The sequence below is a fragment of the Electrophorus electricus genome, chromosome 4 (genome assembly GCF_041902795.1).
Source record: "Electrophorus electricus isolate QZ-2024a chromosome 4, ASM4190279v1, whole genome shotgun sequence".
NCBI lineage: Eukaryota > Metazoa > Chordata > Actinopteri > Gymnotiformes > Gymnotidae > Electrophorus > Electrophorus electricus.
In genome coordinates this window covers 38,297,501-38,313,569 of record NC_137500.1, presented here as the reverse complement: position 1 = coordinate 38,313,569, position 16,069 = coordinate 38,297,501, and the positions used below count along the sequence as shown (strand labels likewise).

The 16,069-nt window shown below is 44.5% G+C and overlaps 2 protein-coding genes across 10 annotated transcripts in view; both read left to right on the top strand.

The window, feature by feature from the left end:
* The window catches only part of rapgef4a (Rap guanine nucleotide exchange factor 4a), a 47,944-nt gene extending 37,519 nt beyond the window's left edge, over window positions 1-10,425 (top strand). Inside the window, exons 18-31 of one of the 4 annotated variants that reach the window (XM_081713676.1) lie at window positions 446-596; window positions 864-952; window positions 1,091-1,121; window positions 1,214-1,292; window positions 1,840-1,986; window positions 3,729-3,826; window positions 4,568-4,693; window positions 5,599-5,777; window positions 5,986-6,121; window positions 6,696-6,746; window positions 6,829-6,916; window positions 7,156-7,220; window positions 7,309-7,363; window positions 8,157-10,425. In XM_081713676.1, the coding sequence (XP_081569802.1) occupies window positions 446-596; window positions 864-952; window positions 1,091-1,121; window positions 1,214-1,292; window positions 1,840-1,986; window positions 3,729-3,826; window positions 4,568-4,693; window positions 5,599-5,777; window positions 5,986-6,121; window positions 6,696-6,746; window positions 6,829-6,916; window positions 7,156-7,220; window positions 7,309-7,363; window positions 8,157-8,284 (1,423 nt within the window). In that variant the 3' untranslated portion in view covers window positions 8,285-10,425. The remainder of the gene's footprint in view (window positions 1-445; window positions 597-863; window positions 953-1,090; window positions 1,122-1,213; window positions 1,293-1,839; window positions 1,987-3,728; window positions 3,827-4,567; window positions 4,694-5,598; window positions 5,778-5,985; window positions 6,122-6,695; window positions 6,747-6,828; window positions 6,917-7,155; window positions 7,221-7,308; window positions 7,364-8,156) is intronic. The other 3 variants (XM_081713677.1, XM_081713679.1, XM_081713678.1) reach the window with 3 other exon arrangements.
* A 193-nt stretch (window positions 10,426-10,618) lies between these two features.
* The window catches only part of map3k20a (mitogen-activated protein kinase kinase kinase 20a), a 23,406-nt gene continuing 17,955 nt past the window's right edge, over window positions 10,619-16,069 (top strand). For 3 of the 6 annotated variants that reach the window (XM_035536073.2, XM_081713681.1, XM_035536092.2), the window contains exons 1-4: window positions 10,626-10,755; window positions 12,933-13,018; window positions 13,351-13,540; window positions 14,328-14,415. In XM_035536073.2, the coding sequence (XP_035391966.1) occupies window positions 12,993-13,018; window positions 13,351-13,540; window positions 14,328-14,415 (304 nt within the window). In that variant the 5' untranslated portion in view covers window positions 10,626-10,755; window positions 12,933-12,992. The other 3 variants (XM_081713682.1, XM_081713683.1, XM_081713684.1) reach the window with 3 other exon arrangements.

The window sequence follows — 16,069 nt, the reverse complement described above, 5'->3', positions numbered from 1 at the left end:
ATGGGATCAATTCACTCGATTAGAATCATTAAACAAAGGTGAAAAAAGTAGCAAGTGATCCTTCCTAAGTTATTACGTAATCTTGCTAGTGGTTATCATGTTTTTAATATGTAGCAGTAATTTAAGTAATGCCTTTGTTCGTAACGGCAGAGGAGTATGGTTATCTTTATGTAGCCTGATTACGTAACATTGACAGCTACATATGTTTGTTACTACACATCCCTGTTTATCTCACACAAATTCCTCCATCATCACAGCCAGTCGTTAGCTGCCCGTGTTCTCAGGGAGGGAGTGAGGCTGTGCTGCGCACAACTCAATTGTCATTCCTTTTACAAAACTGGAATTCCTTCTGGAATTCCCTGCTTCTGGAACTCCTTGAGGCTCCTCAGCGACAGCAACAGGCTTGGCAGGGCGGAAGGGGTTTTTGTCCTTAACCTCAGCTAACCTACCATGGGCAGGCGTCTCGGGGTAGCGAGGAGGAGCGGCGGGACTACGCTCTGAACAACAAGCGCAGGGTGGTCCGCCTGGTACTGCGGTGGGCCGCCATCAACACGGACCACCTGCAGGAGGAGGAGAGCTCGATGGCCTTCCTGCAGGTCTGCGGACATTCACCAATCTGCATAAACATTTGCGTAAACATCAGTGGCAGGCCCTTATTAATGCTTGTGAAATTAATATTGATTCATATGTATTAATAAGTTGACAGCTTGAAATGTATGCATTATATGTATATGTATGTATGTAAATATATGAATTCCAGCTTATTTTCTCTTGTCAAAGGCGATGGAATTGAAACACGGTTCTGTTTATCTTTAAGTCGCTCTAAATGAGTCGATGAGTTCATTCTGTCGCTAATGTTTCAGGAATTTTATATGTCAGTATCTGAAGATGCCAGCCACATTCCTGTGCTCAGAGAGCAACTCCCTGAACTGGAGAAAGTCCTCGAGCAGAAGTAAGACCTCCGTCTGCCTTAGTCCTTTTCAGTTGGCATTATTCAGATCATTTATTATACAGGCTGGCAAACAAAAGCCAACACACAACCTCAATACTCACCGTTACTGAGTCTCAACCAATTTGCCCTCATTTCCAGTTCCGAAGATGGGAAGCACTCTCGGAGAAAGGTGAGAGGGAACAGCGTGTCTGTGAGCTAGCGGGGTACTGCAGTGCTTTATCGTGTAGGCGTCTCTGTACACTAATGCATTGTGGTCCTCAGCATAGAGTCCTCCTCCGCCAGTTCAGCATGGGAGACGAGAAGCTGCAGACACGACAGCCAATCAAGAGCACAGATGAAAGTGAGCAGCTCTATCTCCTGGTCTTCTCTCTCACACGCAGGGCGGGACCGCTGCTTCTGAATCGGCCCATCAGCTGATCTCAGATCAGATGTTAGGCAGTAGGGGTGTAACAGTAGAAACATTTTCAGGTTCTGTACAATTTTAGATTCTGAACTCAGAATTTTATTCCTTTTTTGATGTTTTATGTGTTTTTTGATGTTTTATTCTATGTAAAATTGATTGGATACTACAGAGCTCTAATTTTGTATTATACAGATTGAAAATTTTTCAAAACACAAAAGACTGCAATGTGTTTGTTGAAAATCTATGTTCTATAAAACAGTGCAACTAAGAAGTAAACAATTAAAAATCTGAAGTGCCTCATATAAACTCTTATACGGTAAACGACCCTCAGAAGAGTTTGATATTTTGATACTATGTTTTAATTTATTTAAAAAAAAAAATCATAACACTATATAATGTGCAGTCAGAACACTGGTCCCTTCTATTCTCTCATCCTGCAGTTTATGTATATAACATTTAAAGTCCTGTGTGTGTGTGTGTTCAGTCCTGTTTAAGGTGCACTGCATTGACCACACCTACACCACCATCCGGGTGCCTGTCTCCGCCTCTGTCAGAGAGGTGGTGGCTTCTGTATCTGATAGACTGGGCTCGAGAGATGACCTTCTCCTGGTACACGTCAGCTCAGCGGGTGGTGAGAACACACACACACACATTCATGCATACACACATGCACATGCAGACACGATGATGATTTGAACAAACTCATTTATATTTTGTTGACTTTTGCAATTCATCTTATTAACTGAGAGTTAGTTTTGCATGTTTTGAAAACAGAATGTATATATTATTTGTTATATTTGAAAGTGGTAAGTGCCCCAATATCACACTCTAACGTACAAGCATGTCTGGTGTGCTGGCTGTGTTAATGACCTCTGAACCCATGACCTCTTAGCCCATGACCTCTGGCCTCCAGCCTGCAGAGTGTAATTTCCCAGTGGTGTATCAGTGTTGCTGTGGCATTTAAAATTCCGCAACCACGCTGTGACGTGTGGAGAAGCGCAAACCAGCACACATGCACGCAAACCAGCACACATGCACGCAAACCAGCACACATGCACGCAAACCAGCACACATGCACGCAAACCAGCACACATGCACGCATGGCTGCAGCTGCGTGTTGTGTGTGATGGTAAAGTCCCAGGCTGCAGTCTTTCTCTGGTGCCAGTATGTAGCTCATGTGTGGCGTCAGCACTTGGTTGCTATGCAGACATATTGCAGCATAACTGTCAGATTTACAGGATTGTGATGATGAAGAGGAGAGTGAAAGCTCAGAGTTATCACAGAATGACACACACACACACACATCACACACACACACACACACACACACACACATACACACACACACACACACACACACACATACACACACACACACACACACACACACATCACACACACACACACACACACACACACATACACACACACACACACACACACACACACACACATACACACACACACACACACACACACACACACACACACATACACACACACACACACACACACACACACACACACATACACACACACACACACACACACACACACACACACACACACACACACACACACATACACACACACACACACACACACACACACACACGCACATCACACACACACACATCACACACACACACACACACACACACACATCACACACACACACACACACACAGATCACACACACACACACACACACACAGATCACACACACACACACACACACACAGATCACACACACACAACACACACACACACACACACACACATCACACACACACACATCACACACACACACACATCACACACACACACACACACACACACACACACACACATCACACACACACACACATCACACACACACACACACACATCACACACACACACACACACACACACACACACACACACACTGTTATGACAACCAGACACTGTGACATATACACACACTCACACACACTCCCTGACCCTGCCCCAAGAAATGTGTGTTGAGGGAAGAATTGTCTCTGAGAGTGTGGGTGTGTGTGTATGTGTATTATACTAACAATAATTTACTATATATAGAAGCAAAAACACTACCAGGGAATATTTGGCAAGTGACATCGAGAACGATGTAACTTGTCACTGATTAGATTTCGAGCTACTGTGTGAAATATGGTGAGCATCGTTTTTACGTCTGACTCCAGCCTGAGTAAGGACTGAGATTTTAAATGGGCATATCCAAAGTGCTAAATAGTTATTTATTTTGGTCTAGAAATACACCACACATAAGCTATGATCCACAGAAATCCTTGGAGTTAAACATTTTTTTTTGTCTTGGGTAGGTTTGTTCTGAAAGCGTTCTTTATTCTTTTACAGACAGGATGGTGCTGAAGTCTAATGAAGTGTCCATCTTCTCCTCTCTCAGCATTAACGCTCGTCTGTTTGTGTGCTCCAGGGAACAGCTGGACTCTTTGGTACAGGACAGCAAGAACCACGCACGCGCTCACCCACAGACACACACCCACAGACACACACCCACAGACACACACACACACAGACACACACACACACACACACACACACACACACACAGACACACACACACAGACACACAGACACACACACAGACACAGATACACACACACAGACACACACAGACACACACACACACACACACAGACACACACAGACACACACACACACACACACACACACACACACACAGACACACACACACACACACAGACACAGACACAGACACACACACACACAGACACAGACACACACACAGACACAGATACACACACACACAGACACAGACACACACACACACACACAGACACAGACACAGACACACACACACACAGACACACACACACTCTGACACACACACACTCTGACACACACACACACACACTCTGACACACACACACACACACACATACACACACACACTCTGACACACTCACACACACACACAGACATTAAACATTCAGTTCTACACACACACATACAAACATTGTTTCTTACATGTTGTCAGGATATGAGTTCATATTTATTGTATTCATGTAACTAACCTTAAACTTAACATTAACCTCAATGCCAGTGATACTAGTGCAGGTGTATGTGAGTTTTAGTATTGATTGATTTAGGATAGATTATGCTTGATTGATTGTTTCTACATGCTGATTGATGAAGATTCACTGTATTTGTAGACTCCACTGCCAGAGCAGGAGGGTCCATCAATTGGTTCTTTACCCACCTTCGAGTTAATGAGCTCCAGAGACCTAGCCTACCAGATGACTCTGTACGACTGGGAACTCTTTAACTGTGTGCATGAGGTACACACACACACACACACACACACACACACACACACACACACACACACACACGCACATGTAATCTCTCATCAGCACCAATACGCAGGTGATGTGACATCTGCACTCTTTAAGCTGTGATGGGAAGGAAGGTGGGTTCCTTCATTAGATCTCATAACATCCTGCTTCAGTAGATCTCATAACATCCTGCTTCAGTAGATCTCATAACATCCTGCTTCAGTAGATCTGATAACACCCTGCTTCATTAGATCTCATAACATCCTGCTTCAGTAGCTCTGATAACACCCTGCTTCATTAGATCTCATAACATCCTGCTTCAGTAGATCTGATAACACCCTGCTTCAGTAGATCTCATAACGCCCTGCTTCAGTAGATCTCATAACATCCTGCTTCATTAGATCTCATAACATCCTGCTTCATTAGATCTCATAACATTCTGCTTCAGTAGATCTCATAACGCCCTGCTTCAGTAGATCTCATAACATCCTGCTTCAGTAGATCTGATTACACCCTGCTTCATTAGAACTGATAACACCCTGCTTCATTAGGACTGTTTACACCCTGCTTCATTAGAACTGATAACACCCTGCTTCATTAGGACTGTTTACACCCTGCTTCATTAGAACTGATAACACTCTGCTTCATTAGGACTGTTTACACCCTGCTTCAGTAGAACTGATAACACCCTGCTTCATTAGGACTGTTTACACCCTGCTTCATTAGAACTGATAACACCCTGCTTCATTAGGACTGTTTACACCCTGCTTCATTAGAACTGATAACACTCTGCTTCATTAGGACTGTTTACACCCTGCTTCAGTAGAACTGATAACACCCTGCTTCATTAGGACTGTTTACACCCTGCTTCAGTAGAACTGATTAAGCTCACTGTGCTCCTGCTACAGCACGAGCTCATCTACCACACGTTCGGGCGGCAGCACTTCAAGAAGACCACGGCCAACCTGGACCTCTTCCTGCGCCGCTTCAACCAGCTCCAGCTGTGGGTGGTGACAGAGGTGTGCCTCTGTACTCCCCTCGGCAAGCGCGTCCAGTTGCTCAAGAAGTTCATCAAGATCGCTGCACAGTGAGATTTGCTTTCCATTAGGAACCAGGAAGGCATTTCAGCCATGCTTCAAGGATTAGCCTACAGTAGTAGTACTGAATTTTTAGTAATGTTTATTTTTCCTTGGTTTTAGATTTTTTAAAAATTCATTCCTATTTGTGTGTATTGTATAATACTGTGTGTATGAGCTGAAATTTCTCTCTGTTTCTCTCTGTTTTCTCTTGCACAGCTTTAAGGACTTCAGGAATCTGAACTCATTCTTTGCCATTATTATGGGATTAGGTAATCCAGCTGTAGGCCGACTTAGTCAGACCTGGGAGGTGAGATCGTGCTGCATGAGACTGTGCTGCGTGATACTGTGCTGTGTAAGTCTGTGCTGTGTGAGACTGTGCTGTGTAAGTCTGTGCTGCGTGAGTCTGTTCTGTTTGACTCTGTGCTGTGTGAGTTTGTGCTGTGTGAGACTTCTGCGTGAGACTGTGCTGCGTGAGTCTGTGCTGCGTGTACACATATGCTAATGACTACAATATGAGCTCCGATTTGGACCTAGAGAACCTTTGTGAACTCAAATTCCTCAAATATTTTACATGTGCCCCCCACCCCCACACACTCACACACTCACACTCACTCACACACACACTCCTTGATATTGCCCCAGGGGAAAGTTGAGGAAAGAATTGTGAGTGTGTGATTTTGTGTATGTATTATAATCATATAATAGGTTTCTATATATAAAATTAAAAACACTACCAGGGAATTTTTGGCAAGTAACATTGATAACGCTGTAAATACTCACTGATTAGACTTAGACACACACATATATGCACACACACACACACACACACACACACACACACACACACACACACACACACACACACACAGAGATACACACAATTTACATTATTCAGATTTTAACCTGTGACATTGGACTCCTTATAGAAACTTCCCAGCAAATTCAAGAAGTTTTATGGAGAGTTTGAGAACCTGATGGTGAGTTGTATCTACATATGGCAGGAGTTTTGTGAGATGTGAGTATTTTTAGCCTTTGTTGCTAGTATCAGCTCTCTCTCAGGACCCCTCTAGGAATCACCGCGCGTACCGACTTACGGTGGCCAAGCTGGACCCTCCCCTCATCCCCTTCATGCCGTTGCTCATTAAAGGTGGGTGGAGCTTTACCACACTATGACTAACAACCCTACACCCTCCCTGAGAGCCCCACACCACCTGTAACATCCCTACAGAACATAGATGGGGACAAAATAAAGTGCAGATAAGATTATAATGGCACATGTGCAGGCTTGTAACAGGGCATGGATAGAGTAGAGTTATGCACATGAGCAGAATGCTATAAACATATTTCCATCATATCTAATATGTGATGTGTTTGTCTTCCTGTCAGACATGACTTTTACTCATGAAGGCAACAAGACATTTATTGACAGTTTGGTCAACTTTGAGAAAATGGTGAGTCTGTGGGTTAGTGTCTCAGGGAAGAGTATCATTTCTGACATTGAACCAAGTTAACAGTGTTGTCACTGCGTGCATGTTCCAGCGGATGATCGCCAGCACGGTCCGAATAATGAGATATTGCAGAAGCCAGCCTTTCAGTAAGTCCACAAAGTGCCACATTACCTTTCTACTTTAATACAACTTTCCACATTTTGTGTTTATGTAAGGGTTGACGCCAGGCCGAGGTCCCCTCCGGCCATCAGGGGGAGGCCTCGAGTCAGGCACACTACCAATCAGGCTTAACGCCCAACAGTTGCGCTAGATCTATATAAGCCCGGTGACCCGTTCACTCAGTGCTGGGTCTTTGCTGAAGTTTGGAGCCCAGCTCCTAGCTGGTAACTCTGGGTATTGAGGTCTGGGAGCCCCTGTGCTACACCTCTTCTGCTCTGCGAGGGTGTCTGTGTTTTTACACGGCCCCTCCCCTCTCTAGTTTTCCCTCTCAAGTCTGTCCCTCTCCCGAGGCTTCCCTTAGCCATTAAAGTTCCTCCCTGTTTTCTGGTTTTGTTTGGGAAGTTTTAGTTTGGTTTTCTCCAGTGCATCGGGGCTGCCATTCTTCCCGTGGTGTCCTTTGTTCTCCCTTTTTCCACACTCGGCGTGGTGTTTAGTTTTCCATTCCTTTGAAGCGCGATATACGCGCAGGTCGTTTATTGGCTGCCACAGTCTAGCGGGAGCTTGTTTGCCTCGCAGCAACGTGGCTGGGGTTCAACTCCCCACCTTTTGTTTTTTTACTTCTCTTGTTTTACCTGTTCTAAGTAGTATTTTTGAAATCCTCGGCCTGTTTTTGAAAATGTGGTCATTATTTCATACTTGCATTTCCTACGTGGTGTTGATGTTGATACAAATAAAGTAGACATCTGCCCATCTCTCTCTCTCTCTCTCCTTTTATTTTAGACTTTGAAGCTCCTCAGGCCGCTAAGAACCACCAAGATGTCCGGAGCTATGTCCGTCAAATTAGCGTGATCGACAACCAGCGTACCTTTTCGCAGCTTTCTCACAAGCTGGAGCCCCGGAGGACCTAATCCTTCCTCCCCACTAAAGCACTACAGTATCCACGCTGCTTCACCGCTGCCGATTAATAAGCTAGCTGCATATGTGAGAAGTACACAGAGCTCTTCCTCCCAACGCTGCGTATGCCGTCTCCAGGACATGCTCGCCTTCTGTTCATTTAACTGCATTTCGAAAGTTCCAAGGACTTACAACAGAACACCACCTTTCGCAGGTGTTTTTTTGTACCTCCCATGTGCAGCACACAGTACACATTTCTGACATGTGGAGATGTTTGTTTTCTAGTTATAAGAGTAACTGATAATGAAAACTACTGTATTGTAATGTCTGCTGAAGATTTGATATATTCTGTCAACATGTTCAAGGAGTTTAAATATGATCATCATGTGCTTGATTCCTACGTATCAGTTGGAGAGCTTGTCAAAAAGTGTCTTAAACTTCAGATGTACAAACTCATTTATGGAGAAGTTTGGCTTGTCCTATGGCTTGTCCTATGAATTTTTGTACATGAGTTTGTAGCTTTTAGAAATTGGGGTGTACAGATATTTTGCATTTGATGTAATCTGTTAATTTGTTTCACATCTCAGCATAAAATGAATTAGACACTTAACCGAGGGATTCCAAGCACACTTTACAGGCAGTCAGCCATGTGAAAACATTTTACTGTGTACAGGCAACCTGAGGGACTCTTTGACCTGTATGACAGTTTCTTTACTTTTGACTCTGTTATCCTGTACATTATATTTGAAATAAGCCAGTGAGTGTCATCTTTTAATTCGAGGGTAATTCATCCAGATTCAATGAAGTGTAGGAACGAGAACCATTTTTATACACAACTTTTCCCTTTAGGATGTCAAAGTTAAACTGGTAATTGGTTCTTCACCCACTGTGTGCCATTGCATTGTCAGGTTATGCACACGAGAGGCTGAAACCCCAGCCCAGCCTGGATTCTACATGTGGCTTCTGCCTCTGGAATTTGTTGTTTCATGAGTTCCAAATAAATTAATAAATTAATTAATCAGGGATACTAACGAACATAAGGAGTGCCACAATTAACTTCTTCATGCATAATCATCACCATACACAAACTACACCAGCACAACCTCAGAAGGTTTACTATAAGATATAAACCATGGGTGAGCCTCCAGAACAGGAAAAAAACATATATACATTTTACCTTAAAGAACCTCAAAAAGCCCAGAGAGTTTTGGAATAAAGTTGAGTACAGATGGAATGAAGGTAACCAGACAGGATGAGGAAATAGAGGAGGGGAAAGGACTGTTCATGTTGCAGTTCATTTGTGAACTGTGGCCCAGACACAGAGGGCAGCCAGTGGAGCTACTCACTGATCTCGGATCAGATGAACTGGCTGCGGCTGGCAGCAGGGGGGCCAATTCTGCAGTGGGCACAAACATCTTAACGGCTCAGATCCAACTGAACGCTTCTGTAGAGGAATGGGGCCCCTGGCAGCAAGACAGCAGGAATAGGGCCCCTGGCAGTATGACAACAGGAATGGGGCCCCTGGCAGCAGGACAACAGGAATGGGGCCCCTGGCAGTATGACAACAGGAATAGGGCCCCTGGCAGCAGGACAACAGGAATGGGGCCCCTGGCAGTATGACAACAGGAATGGGGCCCCTGGCAGCAGGACAGCAGCCTGAAACTTGTTTGCTATTAAAGCACACATGCAATTTTAAGGAACAAATAGCGAAACGTTTTGGACCAAACAATCCCATTATCTGGACTGAAACCAGTATCCAGTCCACTTACAGAGGACACAGTGGGAAAAGAGTAAATAATGTCCACATTTCAGAATGGAGAGCATTACGAGAGACTTCCAGCATTTGGAGGTTGTCAGTGTGTTGAAGACACCAGACAGTTGTTGAATATAATACACATTTACAACCATTTAAAACATATTTACATCCAAATCTAAAAATATCACAAGTTTATTCAAGATTAGGCCGTGTTCATTCGTCCGTTTTGGAACCTGTATAAAAAGCACTGTGGTTAGGTTTCTTCGAAAACTGATGAAAATAACTTTGAATGAAAACCTCATAGTCATTGTTAAAGATCCAATGTGCTGGAATTAAGAGCTGAACGAAAATAAATAAAAACAAACAACAAACACCAACTGTCATGATGAGTCACGGAATGCACTGCATTTGCGTTTTCTCTAAATAGTTCAGTCCTATTACACAGGCCTATTTGCTGAAGCAAATAATTTTTTAATTGTTGACCTTAATGCCCATCCAATACGCCGTGTCTTTAGCGTGTGTGTCCACGGCGTGGCGCTGTTGTCACACATGCATGCGGCAGACTCGCTGCGGTTTCTACAGGCTTGTTAAATCGAGACATGGAAGAAGTTATTGGGCAACACGTGAATTCTCATCTGAAAGGCGAGTCGAGTATTCCACGAAGGTTTCACCTGCCCGTGATCGGTGTGCTGCGTGATTCCACCCAGAGCGCCATCAGATCAAGAACTGGTAACACAAATCTTTATTTCCCTCCTGAAGTTTACTCGGCCTGTCTTTTTTTCGCGTTTCACTTTCGTGTTTCAACGTTTTGCAAGCCCTCGGTTGGAGGATGTGACGTGAGCCGGTCACTCCGGTCCTACCGTGTCTTCTAACGACACGGCGGTGCCGTGAATGCGGTCCAGGATCGGTGCTGTTTTACGCTCGGAACTTCTCCCACTGCGCTCCAGCCGCGCTTCTGCCATAAACTGAAACTTAAAAAAACCGGAACAACTTTGTAAGTCTAAGAAAACCTTACCTTACGGAAAGCCTTTTTCCACGTCTGTGGAAGATAAGAACGTAAGAGGACATTTTCCCGTTTCTATGCCCTACTGTCCTAAGGTTTCTCCAAGTGTCTTTTACAAGCACATAATGGTTAAAGTAGCACTATTCCTAAATTCCGTGCCACGCACACAGGACGATGTTCGGCGATCGTAAATTAACGTATAGGCCGGTGAAGTGTGTGTCAGATGGTTCGCAGGTTAACATTCCCTGTGTGAGTGTCCCAGGTTAACATTCCTTGTGTGAGTGTCCCAGGTTAACATTCCTTGTGTGAGTGTCCCAGATTAACATTCCCAGTGTGAGTGTCCCAGGTTTACATTCCCTGTGTTAGTGTCGCAGGTTAACATTCCCTGTGTGAGTGTCCCAGGTTAGGCACCATCAGAAAAGCGGAGCACCACCGACCGCTCCAGTAGCGTTCTTCTCCACCTTTAGACTAGTCACAGCTCCTGTGTGCGTCCCTGTTTATTTAATTCATAATTCATAAATCTCTCACTTTAAATCTTCATTATTCTACACAGGCCCGTTACGGTTTTCAAGAAAGGAAGTAATCTCGATCAAAAGTGTCAGTATGTCATTTGGCCTACTTCAGATCCGCTTTCTGAGCTGATGTCATAGCGATATTGCAATGTCATTTAAACGTGGGATTTAGGTTGTGTTTTGTGTTTTGTTTGCATGTTCTTTAAAATTTTATATCTGCATTTCATGAATCGACATTTCATCTCTTTTTAGCAACTATCTTATTCACTGTGATATTTTTTGTTGATTTATGATTAAGAGCAAATAGCGTCATTTGTGTAGTGACCGCTCTGCTCCCGGTAACCGAGGTGTGTAACGTGTCCGTGGCGAGTGTGCGAGCCATCGGCGCGCTGAGCTGTCGGATGCGTCGCTAAATATAGAAGCAATAGCCGCGAGCGGCGGCGCCCCTCTGTGACAATGGAGCTCTGTCCCGCTGCGCGTGATAACAGTCCCAGGCCTGCAGGTACCAGCCTCTTAAAAGCCGCAATTACTCCGCTGAGAATGCGCAACTCATGAACAATCTGCGAACAACACTTTCCTGTAATGCGCGGATTAGTGCTCCCGTCTCTTCCCCTATATTTCTCCGGTTCTTTTAACAAGGTGCGTTTAGATTTTGTAAGCGGCACATACAAATGCAGGTTTTTTTCTATTGTTTGGGCTGTAATTTGATGGCAGAGATCTGCATCCACGACTATCTCCATTATATGCTATATTGTGATATATCATTATCACGTTGAGACCACTAATTTTGCCCAGCAAGGGAAATAGTTTATATTATCATTAAATAAGATTAGTTCTAGATTAGGCTCATTGAATTGCTTTCCAGTGGTCTAACATCATATAAAATAGCAGCTCATACCATTCTTGCTGTTTCAGTTTAACACTGATGAATACTAGGAACAGCAACAACTGAAATGGCTTTTAGCTCTGGTGCTGAGTGCAGGCAGTCTTTCAGCCTTGGTAATGTCACATTCAGCCTGGGTAATTGGCAAGAACTGAGATTTGAAACATGAATCCTAAAGAATAAACCGGAATAGTGGAGAATGTTCTAGAATGACATAGTGGACTCTGTGGTCCCTGGTGGTCCCTGCATGTCGAGGTGACTGGGGGGTGAATTCCAGGCATGCCTCGGGCCTGATAGGGGCTACACTGCTTACGGTTCGTGTGGGAGGACGCACTTAAGTCAGGAGATGTAGGAGGAATGTTCTGTAAGGAATTGGCATGGATGTGGAATATCATGTGTGTGCTTGTCTGTGTGTGTATACACACACACACACACACACACACTATGTTGCTGCAGTCGTACTCTCATTACCAGACACACGCTCACCTTCATATGTTTTCACTTATAGATGGTTACCTAGTCTCACACACATTTAGGCTTACAAACCAACCCCTCCCTCGGACTGCCAATGACACCAGAGACAAACCTGTTACTGTGAGTGCCCACTGAGTTCAGACTGCTGGTAACTTTAGCTGTGAGTGTGTGTGTGTGTGTGTGCGTGTGAGTGTGTGTGAGTGTGTGTGTGTGTGGGTGTGTGAGTGTGTGTGTGTGTGTGTGTGTGTGTGTGTGCGTGTGAGTGTGTGTGTGTGTGTGCGTGTGAGTGTGTGTGAGTGTGTGTACATGTTTCTATCTCTCACTCATTGCCAAAGTACAAAGTCCACCACTCCTCACGGGGGCGCTGTCATCTTAACCTGCACTTTCACCCTCTCTCTCTCTCTCTCTCTCTCTCTCCTCTTCTCCTCCTCATCCTGGGCCTCCTCCCCTAGGGGAGCATCGGGGAGGCGCTGCGGCACCATGGCGTCTCCTTCGGGCGCCTCCTTCGTTCGAATCAAATTCGACGACATCGCCTTCTACGAGAGCTGCGGCGGTGGGAGCTTTGGCAGCGTGTACCGCGCCCGCTGGCTCTCGCAGGACCAAGAGGTGGCGGTGAAGAAGCTGCTGAAGATAGAGAACGAGGTGGGGGACGTAATTGCCCACGCTTGTCACGCGCCTCTTTTAATTGTCAGTGTGATAATCGTTTTAATTGCCTCTCCGCGTGGCGCGCCTGCTGCTGACATTTGTACATGCCAGCCTTGATTATGCCCCCCCGCTCTGAAGAGGCCGTGCGGGACACTGAGGGACGCTGAGGGCTTCACTCGTGATCGTAGAACTTCTCTTTAAGAGAGAATTATCACATAATTAAATCATATTAGTCTCAGGTGAGCACTATGTTTGGCTGTGATTTACTTTGAAGTGATGGATTTGTCATTTTTATGATGTAATTTTAGATCAGAAGTAAGACTGCAACACTTCACGTATGTGTATTTTAAAATCTTAACTCTTGAGAAGCATGGATTTGTATGGAAGACTCAGAAAGTGTCATTTTGATCTTGTGATGCAAGTAAACTTTGTGGTTACTTCTGTAGCTACTTAACTTCAAAACACATTCACTAAAATAGAACATTTTTATATTGCGACAAATTGCGAAATAATAGATTTCTGATCGCTCTTCACAATCAAATCGACCTGAAAGTAAAATCCCGTAGAGAGAACATCCCGCACGGCAGGCCTCTGCCAGACCATTCCATCTGTGATCTGGTTACATCACAAAGCCTGTAATCTAAAGCCCTGATATGAGACCGACTGTCAGACAGCATATGGGGTGATTTCACAGGGTTGCAGTAATCTTCCTTGAGACGGTTCTGTACGAAAAAGCGGTGTGATGCTTGTTGTCCATCACTGTCTGTCTCTTTGTGCACCACAGGCAGAGATTCTAAGTGTCCTCAGTCATCGGAACATCATCCAGTTTTACGGAGCAATCCTTGAGGCTCCCAACTACGGCATTGTCACAGGTTCGTTTCCGCGGTGCCGAAGTCTCCTAGTATTTTTCTCATCTGTTGATTGTTTACTAATCCTGATGGCTCTTTCTTTACTAATGTTTTATTTACAGCAGGTTAATAAACCAGGAACAGGGTACGAATATCAATATTTGCTTAGCCATCTTTATTAACAGTTTATTTCGTTCGCCCAGTAAATCAACAGATGTTCTGAAGCTGTATTTTTGTCGCATCCATCATTAGCTGATATGTGTCACCAAATGTGTGTAAGATTATTAAGGCACCAGGGTGGTTGTCCGGCCCTTCTGTTCACTGGAAATCAGTTATTAAATGTTAGCATTGTAACCTTTATTAACCTTTTTCAGTGGCCTGCAATGGCTATCGCCATGGAGCACACAAACAAACTGCATCCAGGCTCTAAAGTAGGGATGGTTTGGCATACTCAGCTCGCCAGTCACTCATCATTCACTGCTTCTAAGTGCTTCTGTTATGAAGCGCTTGGTCTCCATATTAACAAACTGGCCAAGATGTATGAAATTCTGCTTCTATGGCAACGGTTAGTTCTGCTGTGTCACAGTAAACCTCCAGGGCCCGGTGAGAACGTATCTCCCAAGTTCAGCTGTTCCACCGAGACACCGCCACACATCTCCCTGTTTCTCGTCTCACGCGCTCAGTCCCGCCTTCCTCGCCTCGTACAGCGTTTACAGCCGTTAGCAGGTATACAAGGCTCGCACGGGCTCCGCAGAGCTCAGAGTCAGGGATTCAAATGATGTTCAGAGTTGGGCCGCATAAAAACTCCCATGGCCGGTCGCTGGTGCGGGAGGAAGGTGGGGAGAGACGGAGTGTGTGTTGTCAAGGAGATGCCGTCTCTATTTATCAAAGGCAGTTTTAATTAGCACCAGGTAAAGGAGAGGCGTTTACAGCCATCTTGACTCTTGGGCTTCCACCTCTATCAGCATGGCGATAAATCTCCCTTGTCGCACCATATTTCATTAACCGAGAAGCATCAGACGTGTGTTTAATAGATAATATATCTCGTCCTCTCAATTCTGCGTATAACCCATGACCTCTGTGTGAAATGGGTGAAGACGACTTCACACATTTCATTCACTTGAAATGAGGACTCGTAGCCCCGTGAGAAACTGCCCAGACTGCGCTTATGTATTTATGAAGACAGGTTGTTAGTTGCCACTGCATTACCTGTAAGTGTGTGATGTTTTCGTGGGATAACTGCATGCAACAGCAGTCTTATGCGCCCAGAGTTCCCAGAGAAAGTCATGGGAAGTCCCATAGGAAGTTTGTTGGAATGGAATGTTTCATAATGTTGGGTGTGTCTGGTGAATCAGTACAAAGTCCAGTGCTGAAAGGAGTGGATTGGTCTGTTTATTTTACAGTTATTCCTATTTTGCAGCTGATTTTAGTGAATGTTGCCTAAGGAATTTTCTGTGGGGTTTTTTGTACTTAGGTTTTTTGTTTAAATTCGTATTTAAGTTTGTATTTTAAAGAAAACTGCCAAAAACTGCATCTATTTGACAATAATGGCTCATTTTTATTATCAGATTCCTTTCATTACTTGAAAAGCATTGCTCATACATGATCAGATATAGCTTGTTTCTGATTCCTTCACTGTACCCTTGTGCGTGGGTGTTATACTGTGTCCGGGTTTTCC